Raw genomic sequence first — 22,092 nt, 5'->3', positions numbered from 1 at the left:
AATGCACAGGGGCAGACATTTCACCTCCACACAAACAAGTGGGCAGAAACACCCGGTCTCTTGGCATGGGTCTCCCGCTGCCTACCACCTAGCCTAGGGCTTCTCACTGTGTCAGTTTGAACTCACCCAGTGGAGTGGGCCAGGGAAGCAGGTGGCAGGAAGATTGCCCGTCTCTTCTGCCATCACAAGGTCTGGGGACAGTCTGGGGAGTTGGACATCCTTGAGACAGAGAACTTTACTGGTCTCTGTTTACTGTCTGTGTGGCAAGCCAGACAGGCTTCCCTTTCTGCCTGCTGTCCCCACACCTCCTTGAGCAGGGTAACCGGTCTCAGCAAGAGGAAGGCACACTAAGTATGGGTGTTGCTCTAGCTGGCTGGCCAGCAGGATTGTTCTGGCTTCGGTGACAAGGCCAGACGCTGGGACTCTGTCCTGCACTGCTCCACTGAAGCCACGATCCTCTCTGTGTACTTGAGACACTACAGTCCCTCTGTTTGCCCAAGATGTCGGGTCTCTGTCCTGATATGTCATGCTGGGGAAGACCAGTGGCTGTAATGCATAATTCTCCGGGGTTGGTTTCTACTCAGAACACTGTGGCACTTTGGATCCTGTGTCATTTAGGTACTTGGGCACCTCTAATGTTTGGCTCAGCCAACCCTCCAGGCCAGAGCATCCTCTCTGCAAAGATGCCTGCCTGTTTGTGACAGCACTACCCAGACATGACACTTAGCGCTCTGACCACATGCCTCAGGTGAGGACTAGTGCGCACTCTAGATGTGAACAGAACTCATAAACGACATCCTTAGCCTCTCCTGGAAAGTCCACACCTCAGAGGGGACAGCAGTAGACTCTGGTGCAATGGTTCTCAATTTTCCTAATGCTGCAACCCTTCAATACAGTTCCTCATGTTGTGGTGACCCCCAACCATAAAATTATTCTCATTGCTACTTCATAACTGTCATTTTGCTACTGCTGTGAATCATGATGTAAGCGTCTGTTTTCCGATGGTCTCAAGTGACCCCTGTGAAAAGCTCGGTCAACCTCCAAAAGGGGTATGACCCCTGAGTTGAGAACTGCTGCTCTAGTGATAGGTAGCCACATGCAGCATCTGGGGCTTCGTGCATGACTACATCTCTTTCCATCTTCCCCTCCCTCCCTCCCTCCCTGCCTTCCTCCTCCCTCCTTCCTTCCCTCCCTCTCTCCCTCCTCTGTCTGTTCCTTTGAACATCAATCACACAGGTCATTACAGAATGTATCTCCCCACTGGAGTCCCCCGATGGGCACAGTTGCCTGAAGGAGTCATTTATGCCACGATCACCTTGGGTACTGCTTGTCCCCAGTGCCAGGGGTCTTCCTTGTTACCTGCTCTGAGATGGATGCATGCCTTGGGAGGCCACTGCCTTCTCCCTGTCTCCCTGTCCCATGGCTGGGTCCTGCATGTACACTGTCATACGCTTTTCTGCCCAATGAGTGTATTACTCTGCATTCCCGAAAGCCTGCCTGTGGGACGCTGCCTTCCAGAAAGCTGTACCTGTGGAAACAGGAAATACGGCTGGGGCCTGCTGCCTTTCACGTCTCCTCACCTCACACCCCTGCAGCCCAGGGATCTGTTTTAAGAAAGCCCAACATTAATGAGGGGCTGTCATCCTTCCTAAAGATTAATCCAGTAGTTAATATATTTGCCCTAAAAATTCCTGAGGTATTCCTTGTACTGGGATTAGCTGTTATGCCTCAGCTAGCTTCTGGGGACCTCACGCTATTAGAACTTCTAGTGAACCCTGGGCTTTGGGGACAGAGTCAGAGAGGGCATCACACCTGGCTTTGCAGCCTCTCTCAGCTCAGGCTTGTAAGAGCCGCAGAGACCAGGCCGGTCTCCGCAGTTCACTTTTTCACAGGTGCTACAGAGTCGAGAACACGGGAAGCTTACACTAAGCCCTGGCCCCACCGTCTCCCTACCAGCTCAGCTCCCTTGAGTTCTCTTGCCTTGTGGACTGTCTACACACACACTTGCAGTCCCAGCTCCCCGGCCTCTTCTCTTAGGGAGCTCACTGAGTTGTAAACTAGTTTCCAGGCCTTTAATTGATTGCGGTAACAATAACACTTCCAACTACATAAAACCGTATTGACTTCCCAGCCACCTGCCGCTGGCTACTAAGTAACCGTCCAGTGGCTGTGGAAATGTGTGCAGTGGTCCTTCTTGCTACTTTTAAGTTGTCATTTATTTAGTTTGGTGCTGAGATCTAGCCTAGGGTCTTCTGTAGGTTAGGCAAGAGCTCCATCTCTTTAAAAATTTTTTTACATTTACTTATTTGAAAGCGAGGCATAGGGGTGAGGGGTCAGGCTCTCACCACATTACGTGCATGGAGATCAATGTCCACCTTGGCAGCACGTGCCCTTACCCATAAGCCATCTTGCTGGCCCCTCCTCTTCTTTTTTGAAAGTCAGTTTTTTCAGATAACCCCCAGGAATGGGATTACTAGATCAGAAAGTACAGATGCGCTGTGGCTATTGAAGCAACAGGCTGCCAGGCTGCTTTCCCAGAGGCTTGTGTGAGTTTACAGTGCCACAGCAACCCCAGAGCATAGGGCCCTCTTCTGGAGCGCTGACGTCATGACTTTCCACCATTGTATATTTAATAGATAGAACAGGTATGATTTATGAACTGTGTATCCTTTTGTTTTATATGTACTTGGTAAGCCAGGAGGTGAGTAGTACCTTAGTGCCTTTAAAGAAAACTGATATGAAAGTATTTAAAGTGTTACTTTTAGAAATATTGAAACTAAGTAAATGTATTTTGTTTGGCACCTTGAATTAGAATAACTACCACAGTAGCCCCATTCCACTTCCCTGTATTCTAATTCAATTGCAACTCTGTTTAAGGAACATGTAGGGCTGAAGAGATGGCTTCGAGGTTAAGAGCACTGACTCCTCTTCCAAAGGACCCGGGTTCAATTCCCAGCACCCACATGGCAGCTCACAACTGTTTGTAACTCCAACATCTAACACCCTCACACAGACATACATGCAGACAAAACAGCAATACACAAAAAATAAAAACAAATAATGAAATGGGCCATCCCATGGGTATATCTCTTGAAGTGAGTCATGGGGTGGTAGGGGCTGGTGTTCAGTCTATCTCAGGGACAGACCAGGAACTGCTCCACGGAGGACACAAGGAAGTGGCAACTGGGCCTGTTCTGAGTAGAGGGGTGTGTCCAGCAATAGGGCAATGTCCAGCTCCTTGTCCACTGGGAATTCATATCGAATATCAAGGATCACTAGATAGGAACTGTCATGGGAATCCAGAGTCCCCCTTTCTTTCCCATAATAGTCTTTTAAAGGAGGCTAAATGAATGTATTGGTGATGGCTACATGGGTGGGTACATGCATGAATCCATGGATGCATGGATGGTTGGATACGTCAAAGCATGGATGGATGAATGCACTGGGTAGGTGGGTCAATGGATGCATGTATAAATAAATAGATGCATGCATGAATGGATGGATGGATGCATGTGTGCATGCATGCATGCATGCATGCGTGCATGGATGGATGTGTGGGTAGGAGGCAGACTGATTTTTTCATATGGTTTTTGTTGGCTTTGACCACAGCAGTGGGGCTGAAAAAGAGAGCCATGCTTGCAGAACAGCAGGGATGTGAACTGAACTTGGAAGAAGGTGAAGCGTGCGCCAAGTCACGCAGGTTGTACTGTGCTGCGCTGAGGGACTCTTTAAGGCGGAGCACAGGTGGCCTGTGGTGGGCAGTAGGAGAAGCTGTAAGATGGCGCCCAGTAAGGGGCTGAGGGCTGTTCCAAGAAGAGAGGACTGACTCTGGGGAAATAGAAGATTTGTTAAGTGTTTTGACCAGGACTCAGGACATTGTTTTTGTTAGTTTTGTTTTTCTTTTGAGACAGGGTCTTACTGGATAGACCAACATGGTCTGGACTCTACAGAGACCCACTACCTCTGCTTCCCCAGTCCTGAGATTAAAGGCACGCACTACCATACCCTCAACATGCAAAGCAGCCACTTCCAAGAAAGCCATTTCCTGCTATGGTTTATATGGCCTCTTTCTCTCCTCCCCCACCCCCACTCCTCCAAGAGACAGGCCCCTCCCAGACTGGGGCAGAGGTGGACCCAGCCTAAACTCTGGAATTCCTACTGGCTGAGGAGCCGGAGGCCAATAGGGCAGTGATGCAGCTCACCTGCTGGGTGTTCGCATCTCACTGGGGTTGTCTGTGGAGTCCATGAAGACAGAGTTTGGGCAGGGAAGTATGCTTTGTGGTCCAAGCCAGCGGCTGAGAAGTTCCTTCAAGTGGGCTGGGGATGTAAAGCCCTTGAGCTGTCTCAAGGACGGGAGGGCCAGGTAGGTGGCAGCCTGGGGTTTCTGGCTGCTCCTGCCGGCTGCCCCTCTTCCCTACTGTTCTGCAAGCATGGCTCTCTTTTCCAGCCTCATTGCTGTGGTCAAAGCCAACAAAAACCATATGAAAAAAATCAGTCTGCCTCCTACCCACGCATCCACTCATGCATGCATGCATGCATCTATCCATTCATGTTGCTTGTATGCACACACTCTTGCCCAGCTGGGCCCTGACTGACTGGGTGGATCTTCCTTGCAGAGGATGGAGAGGCCGTGAGCAGCTCCTATGAGTCCTATGATGAAGAGGAGACCAGCAAAGGCAAGGCAGCTCCCTACCAGTGGCCCTCACCTGAGGCCAGCATTGAGCTGATGCGTGACGCCCGCATCTGTGCCTTCCTGTGGCGCAAGAAATGGCTAGGCCAGTGGGCCAAACAGCTCTGTGTGATCAGGGACACCAGGCTCTTGGTCAGTCCTCATCTTCTCTTTTGGGGCTTGAGGGGGCAGTGGGAGGGGGGCTTGCTCCCTGATATGACATTGGAGGGGGTGAACCTTTGATATCAGGAAAGTTTAACATATTCCCTAACTTAAGATTAACATGCAGAATTTTGCATGTATAGATGAAGGTATTTTGTCTGAATTAGGATGATCTAGTAGTTTTAAATTAAGCTCTCAAAGCAGGACGGTTACTCTCCCCATCCTGTCCCTGTGCCTTGCTGAGTGTTAGAGGGGTTTTGAGAAAGGGTCTCACTATGGGACTCAGCCAGGTCTCTCTTGCCTCAGCATCTCCAGGGGTGAGACTACAGACATGTGCCAATGCAGTGTTCCCTTCCCAGTGCCTTCCTCAGCCTAGCTCCAGCCCCAGTCCTGGCTGCTGCTTTGGTCTGAGCAACCTCAGAACTGTTGGAATCGCCCCAAGAACCACAAGACTTAGAGCCACCTATTCTAAGTCAAAACCTACAGAGGAACCAGAGACCGAAGCTGACAATAGCTCCACTTCCTGGAATTTAAATTAAAATTCACAGTTTCCAACTGGGTGTGGCTGGTCAGCTTCTCTAGAGTATACAGCAAGATTATTTGAGTCTCAGAACTCAAGGCCAGCCTGGGCATCATAGCAGGACTTTATCTCAAAACAGAAAACAAATGAACAAACAGAAAAACACCTGACAGCTTATGCCCTGACCTAAAGTTTCATGAGGTCGTTATAAACATCTTTCCTTGGTCACAATATGTCCATCTCCGTCCAGATGCTGTTTTGTGTGACCTTGCCTCACTGTCCTGTGAGGGCCTTTGTTTTACAATGAGATACTGAAGGGCCACACATTTTCTCTGGTAGAGGACGATGGTCTCTTCCTTTGAGTTTTGTTATCTGGTAAGATGGACCATAAGCTTGGTTTTCCTGCTCAATGGATCTTCTGCTGGGAAATCTATGGCACAGAGATGAGAGGTAGAGAAATAGCAAAGGTTTATCCCACTGTAGGAAAGTGAATTCTGCCCGTGGGGGACAGAGAGTCACATGTCACGTAGTTGGGTAACATGTCCTGAGAAATTTGTCTTTAGGTGATGTCATAGTCTGTTCTTACACAAACTAAGACAGCTGTGTCACTAAGGGATGTGATCGTAGGGAGCACTGCGTATCACTACAACCCCTCACTGGCCAGATCATCCCAAGTGGCACACGGCTATATTTGGGGAGCCCTGTTCCCTTCTCTGAGGCCAGAGCACAGTAGACCTATCTGAATGATCTGGGTTCTGGAACATCCCTGGTCAATTTCAGGGAGGAGTTTGAAGGAGCAAGAGAGAGAAACAGAGACAGACTGAGGCTGACGGGGGTTAAGGCCCTAGGCCTGCCTTGGGATATTCAGCCCGTCAGGCTCCAGCAGAAGAGGGGAGGCATCACCGTGTCCAAGGGCCTCTTATTTTCAGAACCCACATCTGTGCCCCAGCAGAGTCACATCCATTTTCTTCCAGTGCTACAAATCGTCCAAAGACCACAGCCCTCAGCTGGACGTCAGTCTGCTGGGCAGCAGGGTTGTGCACAAGGAGAAACAAGTGAGGAGGAAAGGACACAAACTCAAAATAATGCCAAGGAACGCCGACGTGATCGTGCTGGGCCTGCAGAGCAAGGACCAAGCTGAGCAGTGGCTTCGGGTAAGCGGGGTGAACGGGACGGGACGGCCAGGGGCCAAGGCACTTCCTCCCACTGCTGATGTGAAGGGCTCCTGGTAACCGCAGGGAGGGCTGTGGCTGTAGCCACCGCAGTGAGGGCTGTGGCCACCTTCTCCCTCCTTCCTGCCATCTGCTCCACCGTGGTGCCCTCATTAGCTGTTGTGGCATTGTATCCACCACCCTGCCCCTTCTGACTAAGCACAGCCATTATCATGGCCTGTCAGAAAAGAGCCTGAAGTGACTCATTAAAACATGACTAAAGATGGTACCTACGCAGGTACTGGCCACCCCGTGTGCCAAACACCCCAGATTTGACACCAACAAGCTGTTTTTGTGAAACCACTAAATATCTTGAGAAGTCTGGCCAAGCCAGTCTGCTAGGAGGGACTGACGAGTACTTGAGTCCTTTCTAAGTAATTTTTAGGTGGTTATAGACCACATAATGGATGGACTAATGAACAGACAGATGTGCAGTCTGGAGCATCGGAAAGGTTCCTGAGGGACTATTTGACTTTGAAAAGTCAAGCTTGACATGCATGCATGCACGTGTATATGTATGTACATGTGTGTATTGTGTGTGTATGTATGTGTGTGTATGTACATGTGTGTATGTACATGTGTATATGTACATGTGTATATGTATGTACATGTATGTATTGTGTGTGTGTGTATGTGTGTGTATGTACATGTGTGTATGTATGTACATGTGTGTATTGTGTGTGTATGTATGTGTGTATGTATGTGTGTGTATGTACATGTGTGTATGTATGTACATGTGTGTATTGTGTGTGTATGTATGTGTGTGTACATGTGTGTATGTATGTACATGTGTGTATTGTGTGTGTATGTGTGTGTATGTACATGTGTGTATGTATGTACATGTGTGTATTGTGTGTGTATGTGTGTGTATGTACATGTGTGTATGTATGGATTATGTATATGTGTATATGCATGCACAGACACACACACATACACACATACACACACACACAGGATCTTAAGTTGGTTTTTTAGTGCATGCAAAGTCTCAGCACCAGCTGCAGTGTATGTCAAACACAGGACACTTGGTCGGCAGAGAGGAGACAGCTGAGGCCCAGAGAATGCAAGGGGGGCTGGTCCAGGCCTGCAGCATTACTGGGACTCAGGGCTGAGTTGCTAGCTGAACTCCTTCCTCTTGCCCAGCGCTCCCTTTTGGTTTACAGCAGCCCTGCCCACCCTCATTCTTAAGTACACACAGGTACTCATGAGTGTACACACATGCACGCACATGTATGAACATGTGCTTGTATGTGGATATGCATATGCACCTGCACTATTTCCGGCTCCCAGGCCTATTCTCCTGACTGCTCAGATCCACCTCTCCTTCCTTCAACCCTCACCCTCTCACCCTGGCACCACAGCTCTTGCGCGAGGTTTCAGACAAGGGCACTATTCAGAAGATACCAGATCTGCGTCTAAGCCTCACAGAGAAACCCTTCTTCCCCCCCAGTCAGATGGGTGCAGAGGGGACCTCAGCTCTGAGGAGCTGCCCACGCCTGTAGCAGAGCAGGACGGGTCAGCTCCCTCCCCAAGCAGGACCTCCAAATACTCTGGGCTAAGCTACTAAGGACAGGACCGAAGGCACCTGCCCTGTCCTGGGTCCTCACAGCCATGGATGCAGAGCCTGAGACGAGACTGGAGTCACATGGCTGGGCTGCTGGTTCCAGGGTCCACCTTCCTTCGTGACATGTCGCATATTTTTCATGAGTCTGAGTCCCTAGCTGGGCGCAGGCTGGGAGTGAGAATTGTCTTGCCTCTCCTTCCCCAGAACCACGCTCATCTGCTGTTCCGTTCATCCTCTGATTTCAAACTCACTTCCACAAACTGTTGCAGGCCAAGACCGAAAACAAGGGGTCCTTGAAATGCATCTCACACACACACACACACACACACACACACAAATACACATACATAGACACATACATAGACACAAGCACACACACACAAATACACATACATAGACACAAACACGCACACAAACACACACATACACACACACAAACACACACACATGTATACATGCACGCACGCACATTCTCATTTTTTCTCCCTCTGAAAATCCCCCAGGTAGCCCTGGGCTCAGGAGGGAGTTGCATAGCAGCTTAGTGAGGTCGGGGTCACCCCTGACCGGTGTGTCCCCAAGCTAGACATCAGTAAAACAGGTCCTTTCTAGAAGAGGTGAGGTGGCCTGTGGCTGGCAACTGTGCAGAGTTCACATCAGACTAAAGCAGTATCCAAGCCTGCTTCCAAATGCTGTGGAGACTCCATAGTGGGGCCACAGCCTTGGAAAGTCAGGGAAGCTTCCAGTAAATGTACCCTCACCACAGGACAACACCCCTCATGGTGGCAGAAAGAGGGTCCATGGAACCCAGGGCTGGCTGCTGGGTCACCTGTGGAGCCTAGATGCAGAGGCCCCTTCCCACCCCCAGATTAGGGGGTTCCTGCAGGAACATATATGAGTGGGCAACTGTGTCCTCGGAACACTTGTGGGTTGGGACCAGGGCAGGGCACTTCTGTTCTTAGAAGCCAGGCAGCAGGGCCCTGCTCACAGCACTTCTTTGGTCTAGGTCATCCAGGAAGTGAGCGGCTTGCCTTCCGAAGGAGCCGCCGAGGGAAACCAGTACACACCAGATGCCCAGCGCCTGAACTGTCAGAAAGTAAGTCTCCACCTGCCCACGGGGAGGGTCCAATTCTTGGTTTAAAAAAAAAAAAAAAAAATGAGAGCGTAAAATTGAAAGCCCTGTTCCTGTATTGCAACCCAATTAGTAAGAAACACACAATGCCTGGCTAAGGGCGGGAAGGGAACTTGGCTGGAAAGTGGATGAACTGGTCACAGACCTAACGAAGTATTGTCTTAAGGGGAAAAAATGTTACTGAAACAAAACTCACTTTGCCTTATGTTCCTTTTTTATATAAAGCTTTAGGGGACTAAGTTCACTGCACACAGGTGCCAAAAGACATTTTCATACAAGTGTGTCACACATCTCCATCCCCCGGGGCACCCTCCTTTCCTCATCCCCAGTACTGCTGCCATTTGCGTGCCACATACAAACTATTTTGTGTATCTGTATACACACATGCTGTCTGTCTGAGTCTGACTTAACTCCTCGTCATGCGACGATCTCCACTTGTGCTCATCTTCCTGCCAGTGACGTGATCTCATTCTTGGTGGCCGAATAGGACTCCGTTGTGTTTAACGGCGCCTTTTCTTCACTCACCTGTTGATGGAGCCTAGGCTGATTTTGCAACTTGGCTTTTGTGAACTACTTTGTGTGTTCTTGTGCTGGAGATTTATCTTGCAAAGCTGGGGTTCTTCCCTACCGGTCCCTGGCCCCCGGCCCCCAGGGGCGGACCATCCCAATGCTGATCCCCGCCAATGGCTCTAGCCTGGCCAGCTTCCTTGCCCAGAGCTGTGGGGAGCTTTGGTTTTAAGGACCAAGGCAGTAGACTAAGTGTAGCCACCTGTGTATCACCCTTCCTACTCCCAAGTGCCAGCAGGCAGGACGCCTGGCACCTGGGCATGCTCACATGCACGCAGCAGTCACAGGAGCATGGTGTCTCATCTTATGACCTCAGCCCTGGCAAGGCAGAAAGCAAGAGGGTACACTGAGCACACGAGGGAGGAGGAGGAAGAGAATGGGGTGCTTTGGTCTTTAGAAGTCTGACAGCCACAGGGCAGGCCCCCACAGCCTGGCCAGGGCTACAGAAGAGAAGCTGGTGTCTTCAGGGTCTCACTCTTTGTTCGGCTGCCAACAGGAATGAGTTAGGGTTCTCTTCCCATTGGGCGAGGAAGAAGAGGGCATTTCCTGCACGCATAGCTTCCCACTGGCGATGGGCCCACTGTCATACCGGGTCCAACAGTCATTTGAAGCACTTGGAAGCAGGGTGGCAGGGAAGGTACTTTGAGGATGGGGAAGTGGGGATCCTGGGAAGGAGAGTGATGGGAGGTGCTCCAGGGAGCCCCAAAAGGAAGCTCGGCCAGTGTCCTACCACTGACCTCAGTTCTGGCTGGTAGAGGTTTGACTGGGTGGTCTCTGGTGTGATCATAAAGGCCATTTATTTCCCTTTAAGTTTTAGTTCCCAGAGGGTGACACCTGTCCATCTGTTTGCTCTCCACAGCCAGATATAGTTGAGAAGTACCTGTCAGCTGCGGAGTACGGCAGCACTGTTGATGGCCATCCTGAGGTCCCAGAGACCAAAGACGGTAACCAGGCTGTGGCCCTCTGCCCCATGGTTGAGAGGGCAACAGTATCTAGAGTGCGAGACTTGGCTGTCGGGCTCAACTCTTAACTGCTTTAGGGGTAGCTGACTCTAACATAAGCACCAACAGAATGAGAGAGAGAGAGAGAGAGAGAGAGAGAGAGAGAGAGAGAGAGAGGGAGGGAGGGAGGGAGGGAGGGAGGGAGGGAGGGAGGGAGGGGGGAGGAGAGACAGACAGACAGGCAGGCAGGCAGACAGACACAGACAGACAGGCAGACAGACAGACAGAGGGCCAAACCGAAGTTCAGTTTTGCCCCAGGCTGGGGAAGAGAACATCCTTCAAGCTCTTCATCGCCAGCCCTCTTTCAAACCTCTCTGAGGCCACACGGTTCCCTGGGTTCACCTACACTGAGAGGCTTGTGTACGCCATGGAGTGTATGGCTTCGGGAATAGCTGACTTGGTCTGCCACTCCTCACGTGGGGCCAGGTGCATAGACTCAAGTGCACCTGTGCACGTGTGTGCATGCGAGCGTAGGTGGGGAGGGGGTGAGGGTGTTTGCATATGGATAGGCTGTGTCCAACACTGACAGCTCTCTCTCTATATATATAGTCAAGAAGAAGTGTTCTGCTGGCCTCAAACTGAGCAACCTAATGAACCTGGGCAGGAAGAAATCTACCTCGCTGGAGCCGCCGGAGAGATCCCTCGAGACATCCAGTAAGACCCAAAGCGAGCACCTGGCCCCTGGGCTTGTTCGCTGTGTTGGAGCAGCTGAGGACCCTGTGGCTGGATGGCACTGAGATGGGGTCCGGGTTTCTCTCCCCTGTGGGCCATTCTTAATGCTTCACCAGATCATCCCGCCACAGTACTGGCTCCTTTAAGCATTCTGTCTGTCTGCTCTGTAGTGTGGGGCATGACAGGCAGAGCTGGAACAGGTGGGTGGATGCACAGCCCTTCACCGAGTGCTCATGGGACCATCTCCGTGGTCATGAGGATTCGGGGCGTGAAGACTCTTTTTTGCCCTGTGATCAGAGATGGTGTCGTGCCTCTGACCTCGGAGGGTCGGTGGGAGTGGAGTAGGTTGAACTGCCTGAGAGCTGAAGGGAGGCCTCTGAGATAGGGACAGGTGAGACCCGGTAGGGAGCTGGCGGAAGCCCAGGTGGCAGGCTCAGAGGACAGGTGTGGGTGCTGCGAGGTTCTCATGGGTCATCTCGCCTCTCGCTCACACTTGAGGACTGCTGAAAGGAGGGAGACAGGCCAGGCCTAGAAAACGCCCTGGAATGGAATGTCGTATGTCCCAGGCTGGGGTCCTGTTGTAGTCCTCCCTGAGCCTGCAGGCCATTGCCTCTCACTCTGAGACTTTTCCGGGCCCTTTCCTGAGCTGCCAGTTCTCATGTTCCTTAAGGCTGACAGGGTAGAAGACAAGGCTTTCACTCTGGAGCCTTCTGCTTCCGAGGCTGGGGAGGGGCCTGGTTCTGCCTGGCGCTGCAGCCCTAGGAAGCACCTTACACGGCCCGGGAACCTGGTCCTGGTCCATCAGTGTCTGGGATGAGACTGGATTACTTCTGGAACTGTTTTTTGATCATGCATCCTCTCCTCCCACAACGCTGGGGACAGGGCGAGGAGAACGCAGGCGCTTGTGCACTTAGCCCTCTCTGCCCTTGATCTAAATTTCTCTTGTCTAGAGGCCTGTGATAGGCACAGTGGCATCTGTCTGGAGTTCAGGTTATGGACGCTCATTCCCCCACTTTAATGTCATTTTAGTGTGATATAGAGGCATCCACTATCCACCACACGCCCGGTTCTATATGAGACCGGAGGGCAGCTGTCTGCTCTCATCCGCTGCCTAGTGATCTGGCTAGGGCTCAGAGCGGCTGCCAATCACTTAGGATGGAGAAGACCTGTGGTGTAAGCCTGTGCAGTTGAGAAGGCGAGGCTTGGAGAGGAGACAGCCTGACGCACATGGGTCAAAGGCCTTGAAAGCAGGGTTTGCGCCTCTTTGCTGCCCTGGGGACAAGGCTGCATCGCTGTGTGGCAGCAGCTCAGTGAATCTTGAGGGGCTGAACATAAACGTGCAATCACCCATGTGTGAGAACGATTGCGTCCTGGGTACACACTGGCACTGGCAGCTTCCGGGTACTACATGGGGAAGTGAGGTCCTCGGCCAAGATCTAAAGATGCAGGCACGCCACTGAAGAGAGTCAATGTAGTTCCTTGTGAGGCGCATGTCCGGTGGAGGGGGTTAGCATAGGAGCAGTTTTGCTGCTCAGCCCTAGATGTTCTGACAAGGTAAACTGAGTCAGGGCTAGAGAGGGCATGGGCATGCCTGCACAGGACTAGTGAGGAGGGTCAGGCACTGTGGGTTAAGTCTGGACATCAGGGGAACTGAAGAAACCGAGGCTGCATAGGCAGCAGGGTTGACTCTAAAGCCAGGAGGTTTGACCTGAGTACCAAAAGTTGGGGTTGCCTGCCAGAAAAGAGAGAGCCATAGAAATGAGGCCTGGTTGGGAAGCCTGTACCCTGTGCATTGTACTCACCAGCCCAGGTCTAATGGAGCACAAATGCCACTTTCCTCTGGTCACACTTCTGCCAAGAACCAGGATAGCTGTCTTGCCCTGCCTCAGAGGGCCTGGCTGTCTACCCAAAGGAAGAATGTTGCATACATCTCAGAGGCATGGCCTCAGTGATGACTTGGGACAGGTTCTGAAACGGGTGACACGCAAGCGACCCAATGGTGGGGTCTGCGCTAGAGTGGTGGTATTTCGGGTTCCCCTCAGCCACATCCCTGCTGAAGAGTGTCCTCTTTCCACATGTCCCTGCGGGGCCCTCATCCTCCTGTCTGCACGTCCCTCTGCAGGCTACCTGAATGTGCTGGTGAACACCCAGTGGAAGTCACGTTGGTGCCTCGTGAGGGACAGTCACCTGCACTTCTACCAGGACCGGAACCGGAGTAAGGTGGCCCAGCAGCCCCTCAGTCTGGTGGGCTGTGAAGTGCTTCCAGACCCTAGCCCCGATCACCTGTATTCCTTCCGCATCCTCCACCACGGCGAGGAGCTGGCCAAGCTTGAGGTACGTTAGCTGTGGGGCAGGCAGGGAGGACGGCCAAGGTTGGGCAGGCTGAGAACCACGATCTCACTGAGAGAATCTGTGTGGCTTCATGGCATATTTGCCTCCATTACCTGCAGTTGCTTGTACTTAAAAAAAAAAAAAAATGCCCTCTCTTGTTCAGACCTCGGGGAGGGCTTCTCCCTCTACTGTCCGGGAGCACTTTTAGCACCCACAGGTGTCAGAGGCTCTTGAAACTCAACGGAGTGACATCTACTTTGCATGCCACCAGCCATGAGAACCCAGAGGCCCAGCACACAGAAACGAGGGCTGCCAGGATTTATCTGGGGTCAGGGTTTGCTCTGTGATATAATTACATTTTGGCTTCATGCACTGTTAAAGTTACAAAAACAAGAGATGACATAATGCAAGCTTGCGCGAAGACCCGCAGGAGGCGCCAAGGTCCTACACACAAGCAAGCGCTTTATCCAAAGCCTGCTTCAATGCTGCCCTCTGGTGGCTAAAACAGCCACATGGACAATGGCTTCACAGAGACACAGCCAGCTTTTCATAAACCCTTTAGGCAACACTTACTCAACAGAACTTATTTTCTAGTTTGGTGGTATGGTAATGTTCAGCTAACTGCACAATTAGCTGTTCAGGGAAAGAGAAGGGCACCATGACAGGACAGTGGCGTAGACCACCAGAGGAGCCGCTGCAGTGCCCCAGTGTAAGAACGGTGGCCTAGAAGACACCTTTGAAAAGCAGCATTGAGAAATCCAACTGGAAATAAACAGGGGCAGGAAATTTCACTGTCTTTTCTTTCTTGTGGCTGTGAATAAATGCCCGAGAGAAAACAACTCAGAGGAGGAAAAACTGACTTGGCTCATGGTTTGAAGGGACACGGTCCACCCTAGAAGGGAGGCATGGTGGCAGTGCTGTGAGCCGCCAGTCAAGTTGCATCCTATAGTCAGGAGATGGAAGGGAACGCCGGTGCTCAGCTTGCATTCTCTTTTTTATTCAATGCAGGACCCCGTGGGATGGTGCCACCCACACTCAGGGTGGTTTTTTCCTTCTTTTCTTAAACCTCACAAACATGCCTAAAGGTGCTGGAGGCAGTTAGACAGCAGCGCACTCCTTGAATCCCAGCATTAGGGAGGCCACCCTGGGCTATAGAGTGAATTCCAGGGCGGCCAGGGCTACACAGAGAAACCTTGTCTCAAAAAACAAAAAAGAAAAACAATCAGGCCCAGAGGTCTCTCTCCTAGGTACTTCCAAATCCAGTCAGGTAGCAACGAAGGTGAACGCCGCATCAGGCAGAAGTCAGGTTCGGTTTGTGGCTGCACCTTGGAGGTGTGGTCGGAGTGTATGGTAGAATGCCAAAAGGGTAGCTAGTTTTGCTCACGAAGATAAGCCTGTGGCTTTTACACACTTTTCTTGTCATGGAGGCAAGAAATAACATTGACACTTGAATTGAACTGTGCAGAGTCTGCAGTTGATTAGGGTGCACTGTCCCCCTAAAAGCAGCATGCGCTGGGACTAAGTAAATTAGAACTTCCTGCTCTCGCAGTATGTCTTTCAGATTCCTCGGCTTTATTATCATCGTAAACAAAAAATAAATCTGAACGTTATTTCTTGGGACATGTCTTAGCAGTCTTGCATGCATGAATTAAGGTGATAAAAACAACAGTGACTATCCATGAGACAGACTCAACCTACAATGTATACAGTTACTCAGTGACCAACAATTTTAGCCCCTACTAACAGATGACAACTCTTGATAATTTTCATGGCTGTTACCTCAAGAATGTAGTTACCAGATTCTAAAAACTGCAGGCGATGCTCCTCCACAGTCCTCTGAAGTGTCACTGAAGTTGGCAACATGGCACCCCTGCCACAAAATGCTGTTTAGGTTCACTTGGGGACAAGTACGCTGGTCAAACTGCAGGTACCCTGCACAGGCTGTCTCATGCTTGAAGAAGCGAGCTGGTTTGCCCCAGGGGGAGAGACTGGCCAGGACAGCACTCTTTCCTTATTTGTGACTTTTGGTGTCCTTCTAGGCCAAGTCATCAGAGGAGATGGGCCACTGGCTAGGCCTCCTACTCTCAGAGTCAGGGTCCAGAACAGACCCAGAAGAGTTCACCTATGACTACGTGGATGCTGAAAGGGTTTCCTGCATTGTGAGCGCGGCCAAAACTTCTCTCTTGTAAGAAGAGGCCTTTCCCATGTGCCTTCTAGTCCAGCCTTGCTTCTAAGCCTGACAGGTGGCTAGGATAGCATGGCCACAGGGCACAGGGTCAGTTGAGTCCTGCTTGGTCCTGCAGGAGGGAGGTGCAAAGCAGGAAGCTGGAAGCTGCATGGCAAGCCCTCAAAGAGACCCAGATAAGAGCTAGCCCCCAGGGCCTACTACAATTAGATGCTCTCCAGCTCCTTTCCTCACTTTCCCTTGCCTACCCTTCCTCTGGACCCCTCACTGGTGCATTCTGTGATATGCAGGATGAGGTACGGACTTCTGCTTTGCAGATGGACAGACAGGCTTGGGCAGGAGTGTCTTGGACAAGGCGGTGCTGCCAGTATTGACAGAAGCCAGCTTGGCAGCTGAAACGGGGCCCCTATCTTTAATATACAAAATGGGGGAGCATCTTGTCTGAGCTGCCCCAGGTGCATTGTGGGGGTGAAATGCACTGGGCTGGTACTAGGATGGACAAGAATTTTCGAACAAAAGGATGGAGATGGCCCTAGCTGGGTGGAGATAGCATTTATTTCAGATATCTGTGTAGCCAAGGCTCTTATTCTGAATTCTTTGAGGCTGGGGGGATGCTACAGGGTTCTGGAAACTTCACGCACACGTCTGTCTTCTAGGCTGATGCAGAGAAAGTTCTCGGAGCCCAACACGTACATCGATGGCCTGCCCAGCCGGGATTGCCAGGAAGAGCTCTATGACGATGTGGAGATGTCGGAGCTGACAACAGTGGTAAGAACTTGGACAGAGGTGTGGACTGCCCTATCCTCCTCCTGCCAAACCTCTATCACAGTGGGTCAGATTGTCCCCAAGGTGAGCGGTTCCCGGTCACCTACAGGACCATGGGTGCAGACCACTTATCTTTTGTGCATGGGGTTTCGTGGCTGACCTAACTGGAGACCTATGTAGAAAACACCTGGTTGTTTGCTCTGGTCAGTGCCAGAATGGGGGTGTGGGGAGGAGACTGGGCAGTGTGTATTGGGTTTCAGACCCGGGACAGGCAGTTAAGGTGCCTATTTAACATATCAAAGCGGACCTGGCCTCGGGATTCTCCCAGCATCCCTCAGTCCCTGTTAGAGGGTATAGCTGGCATACTTTGCCTTCTACACTGAACTTTCCAGCCCAGGGCTGGGCTTCCTTTCCCCCAGAGGGTCTTCACTGTATAATCTAGAAAGTTAGATCCTCTTTCCTCTTCACATGTGCACCCCACATTCCTGTCTCCCTATCTGCATGGTGACTTCCCTGCCCGTGTTCCTTAGGACTGGTGAGCCAACCCAAGAGCCACCCCAATAAACCTTTATCCTTTAAATTGGCTTGAACTGGCTCATTTCATCGGTGGGAGAACACCTATCAGTGTGGGGTACGAGCAGTGACGCCATTAGCCTTCTAGATCCGCACTGGTAGCTGAGGTGGGGCAAGCATGCTGGTGGCAGTGTCCTGGTTCTGGCAGTTCTTGCAGGGTTGTTACCTTCATCTCCCTCAATCCTACTCACCCCCCCCACACACACACACACACATAGAAGGACTTGTCACTTTCCTCTTTACACAGGGTGCTGTGTCCTCAGTCTTCTGTCTCTGGACTCTGACATCCCACAGAAGGCTTCTCTGGAAGGGAGGGGGCTACCCAGAAGCTCTGGCATGAGAGCTGACAGGAGACCTGAGACAATGAACCACCACCTGACCTTTTCCTGTAGGTGGAGCCTGCTGAGGAAGCCGCCCCTGCTGTAGATGCTGACAGCGCGAGGCAGCCTGACCGAGTGTACCTGGATCTCGCGCCTACCAGGTCCTTCCTGTGCAGCCCCAGTGAGGTCCCGGTGCAGGCCTCTCTCCCAGAATTGCCACATCTGGATGATCTAGCTCAGCCCCTCACAGTAGAGCCAAGGCCAGGCACCACCCCAGATGAGCTGCACACAGAGTCTCCAGAAGGCCTGGAGGAGCAGCAGGTACTAGCCAGCTACCCCTTCAGCACGTGCCCAGCCACCTTGCCCCGCCCTGCAGTCATGGAATGGTGTGTGTGATTTCTCTAGGCACAGGGGCAGCTACAGAGTCAGGAGTCTTCAGAGCCCGTGGAGTGCCCTGTGAGAACCACCACCGTGAAGCTGCAGGCCGAGCAGCAGAGAATCTCCTTCCCGGCCAACTGTCCGGACACGGTGGCTTCTACCCCCACCAGCGCCAGCCCGCCTGTAAAGGACAAGCTGAGGGTGACCAGTGCAGGTATGCAGACTAGATCCAGGCTTAGCACTTTAGGCATGAGGAGACAGCTTCAAAGAGGGGAAGGGACTTGCCCCGGAACACAACAGCAGCAGAGCAACAGCGAGGGACAACTCCCTGGGCCAACAGGACTGCTCCTGCCAAGCCCTGGGATGTGTGTGTCTAGGAAGTGGGCTTGGGGTCCAGCCCTCATCTGTTCCTGCCGATACAAGCCGCTCGCTCTCTCGGTCTGTAGAGATCAAACTTGGGAAGAACCGGACAGAGGCGGAGGTGAAGAAGTACACAGAGGAGAAGCAAAGACTGGAGAGGAGTAAGGAGGAGATCCGGGGGCACCTGGCCCAGCTCCGCAGAGAGAAGCGGGAGCTCAAGGAGACTCTGTTAAGATGCACAGGTAGGGGGCAGGGCTCCAGGCTGAGGGCGGAGCCTTGGCTCAACACACCTGGCCTGTGAGATCTGCCTCTGGGTCCCCCTGCCTGAGGCCCCCTCCTCTTCAGCTTCTGTCTGAGATCCCTGGGACAGCGTCAACAGCTCTGGCAGGATGTTAGGTTGTCCCCAGGTTGAACGGAGCCTAGGTTTGCGATCTGGGTCAGCTGACCAATATGTCAAGGCAGCCCTAGGCTAGCCACACCTGGAACGCACTCCTTAACTTCCTGGCTGTTGTTTTAAGTGCATAAAATCAGAGACATTCTTAAAGGCCTTCCAGGTGATTTCCCAAGGTTTCACGTTGTTCAAGGGAGGTTTCCTAGCAACTTACCTCTGAGGCCTTTCAGAATTACTTGACCTGGATCTCATTTGATATTTAAATCAGAGTTGCACCAGCAAGCACAACCGGCATAGCAGGTTTGGGGACAAATAGGACAGGTTCCTGGGACCAGGTTTGGGGACAAATAGGACAGGTTCCTGGGACGTTTACAGCATGGGACGTTTACAGCATGACAACTGAAGGGAGGTCTTTGGGACAGAGTCCCTCCAGTTTTCAGTGGTCAGAACAGGGTCCATTTGTCCAGCATGAATCATTTTAACGTGCACAGGGCAGTGTACAGAGGAACTCAGACATCAGCTGTGGGGGCTCTGCTGCAAACTGACAGGCCGCTCCCCCCTTTCTGTGTCAGAACCACACTTGGGGCCCACGCCCAGCATGGTTCCCTGGCCCCTGCTGCAAGCTTAACTCTCTCTGCAGACAAGGGAGTCCTGGCCAACCTGGAGCAGAAGCTGAGGAAAGTGGATGAGGAATGCCGGCTCGGGGAGAGCAGGCGCGTGGACCTCGAGCTCAGCATCATGGAGGTGAAGGAGAGCCTGAAGAAAGCTGAGGCTGGGCCTGTGACCCTGGGCACCACTGTGGATACCACCCACCTGGACAACCAGAGCCCCCGAGTGAGTGCTGGGCACTGGGGCTCCTCTGGGTTGTATACAGGGCCTCCTGGACTCAGATTGGGAGAGGTGGGACACACACTCACATATGTATGTGTATGTATGGGTACATATATGTGTGGACACACACCTTTTGACCCAGCCCTTGTTTTTCTTCATAGCCACAGCCCAAAGCTGCCACCCCCACCCCGACCCCAGACTCCACCCCAGTCAACTCTGCATCTGTGCTCAAGAACAGGCCTCTTTCGGTCATGGTCACAGGCAAAGGCACTGTCCTGCAGAAAGCCAAGGTAAGCAACCATTCCCGGCCTCCTGGTGTCAGTAGGACTGTAGTGATCTGAGCCTTGTTTGGCTGCAGGTGGAGCTTTGTGGCTTTTGGCACTGGCTCTGAGAGAGATGTGTGCTCTCAGCTGGAAGCCACCATGGCGGTCACCAGATGGGTGCTCTTCCCAATGAGCCTGAGGCCTTCTCTACCCATGACCTCCCCTACCACTCAGGAGTGAATTCCAGAGACAGGCTATGACTAAAAAGTTTTCAACCCAAAAGGTTTCTATCACCAAAACCAAAGAATCCAGTGACAAAAAGCTCCATAAAGTAAAAAACAGGCACTGAGCCCGTGACACGGTTTCTCCCGAGGGCTAAACACGAAGCCTTGTTAATCTAGCTCGTGTGTGTACACTAAGAAACGTGCCTGGAGCTGCTGTGGCTTTGACAAACTCTGCCCTTTCTTCCTGTCCTGTGCACTTGCTGAAAAAGTCAGACACCCACACCCACAGGGAACTATTAAATCCACTTAATTACACAGCCTTCTCCTGCCTCGTGGCTGCAGACATCACTAATCGATTGCAGCACTGGCTGATGAGGCTGGCAGACATCACTAATCGATTGCAGCACTGACTGATGAGGCTGGCTCTATTTGTGACTGCTTCCAAGCTTATAGTTTTTCTTACCTTTTTCTACGTATATGAAGGTGGACACAGAAGATAACTTTCTTCTTGGGGGTGGGTGCTAATGTTTGTCACTCTAGGAATGGGAGAAGAAAGGAGCCAGTTAGAAGACGAGAACTGCCTAAACACCTCTGACAATCCTGTTTCCATCGAGTCTTCCAAACAGCAACTCTGGGGAACACTGAGTCTGCTTAGAAGAAAAAGCAAGGCACGAGCTGCTGTGAATGGAACTTTGGTTAGAGGCGGCACCGTCCCCTTTCCAAGTCAAAGGGAATGAGGCCACTGCCTCTTTGGAGACTAAATCTATTGGCTGTCAATGAGACACTGTACTTTTTCTTTGTTTAAGATTTCATCCATCGATCTATTTCTTATCAAGGTTTTTAAGTAGTGAAAAAAACAAAACAAAGCCAGGTCACATGGCTTTTGGGGATGAGAAAACCTAAACTTCTGACCACTTATTGTTTATCCTGTACGTGGCAATGTTAAGGGTTAAGCCATCTTTGCTCCCACATTTGCCCTCCACATTGGTGAGCCCAACGTGGCCTCTGATTATGTTAAAGCGCATTCACCACCAGTCGCATGAACTCTGGAAATCAGTAGTGGATCCAAGCTAAGGCACCGACCACTAAGGACGTCCGCCTAGTCCACAGCCGTCCTGACAGACTTTTACACAACGCTGTATTATATAGGGGGAGGTCCCTGTGTTTACAGACTCTGTCCTGTGGCCAGGCCACTTTTAAGAAAAGAGTTAATTAATTACCTCTTCATCCCCATTTTAAAGATGTTTTTAATTTCTGGTCCCCTTGCAAGGAAAACAGCAGTGGACCAGAGCAGCCTTTCTGGTCTGCTCAGACTGGGAGCCAGAGCTGTCCTTACAGCACAAGTTGATACATTTCATCTGCTACCTGCCCCATCTCTGGGCATTCGGAATCAATTATCTACCACTGGTTTCTGAAGGCTAAAAGTTTTATGCATATATTGTCTTTCTAATCCCAGGGCATTTATTCCATGTGTCATAAATATGTGGTGAGTTAGATTTTTTTTAAAAAAATAAAATGTTTATTGTATTTTGGGTTTCCCTTGCATTTTTTGGCATGACATGGGGTAAAGGTCTTGATTATTTTCACACAGAACTTCAAAGTATATACGGTAAAAACTGGCAGAGCCACATGGGGTAGCCTAGCAAGAGACTCTCAGGCTCCTTAATAAAGTAACCTGAAAGTGGGTGCTAATAGTATACTTAAGGCACCACGCGCACACACGAGCGTGCGCGCACACAGACGCACATACAGACAGACAGACACACAAACACACACACGGAACATCTCTAGAAGCTGATTTCATGCAGATAGTTGAAAACCAAACCTCTGGCAGTTAAACAGGCTCTTAAGCAATTCTTGGGAAAAAGAAACACACCACCATGCAGAAGGCTGCCTATGCAATTCAGGTTAAGGAAATTCAGTACATAAATGTATTTATTTTGTGTTTAAAAATCAACAAGACCAAATTCTGATAC

At 51.2% G+C, this 22,092-nt stretch overlaps 1 protein-coding gene across 1 annotated transcript in view; it reads left to right on the top strand.

Moving 5' to 3' along the window:
* Positions 1-20,843, top strand: part of Afap1l2 (actin filament associated protein 1 like 2) — a 38,284-nt gene extending 17,441 nt beyond the window's left edge. The window contains exons 4-18 of the mRNA XM_051146852.1: positions 1,237-1,320; positions 4,617-4,822; positions 6,326-6,505; positions 9,130-9,219; positions 10,682-10,766; positions 11,373-11,477; positions 13,618-13,829; positions 15,866-16,011; positions 16,668-16,779; positions 17,742-17,990; positions 18,075-18,261; positions 18,494-18,649; positions 19,439-19,632; positions 19,791-19,919; positions 20,657-20,843. Coding sequence (XP_051002809.1) covers positions 1,237-1,320; positions 4,617-4,822; positions 6,326-6,505; positions 9,130-9,219; positions 10,682-10,766; positions 11,373-11,477; positions 13,618-13,829; positions 15,866-16,011; positions 16,668-16,779; positions 17,742-17,990; positions 18,075-18,261; positions 18,494-18,649; positions 19,439-19,632; positions 19,791-19,919; positions 20,657-20,683 — 2,162 coding nt within the window. The 3' untranslated portion in view covers positions 20,684-20,843. The remainder of the gene's footprint in view (positions 1-1,236; positions 1,321-4,616; positions 4,823-6,325; positions 6,506-9,129; positions 9,220-10,681; positions 10,767-11,372; positions 11,478-13,617; positions 13,830-15,865; positions 16,012-16,667; positions 16,780-17,741; positions 17,991-18,074; positions 18,262-18,493; positions 18,650-19,438; positions 19,633-19,790; positions 19,920-20,656) is intronic.
* Positions 20,844-22,092: the final 1,249 nt, after the last annotated feature.

Source organism: Acomys russatus, chromosome 5, assembly GCF_903995435.1.
Source record: "Acomys russatus chromosome 5, mAcoRus1.1, whole genome shotgun sequence".
NCBI lineage: Eukaryota > Metazoa > Chordata > Mammalia > Rodentia > Muridae > Acomys > Acomys russatus.
This window is presented reverse-complemented; position numbering and strand designations above follow the sequence as displayed.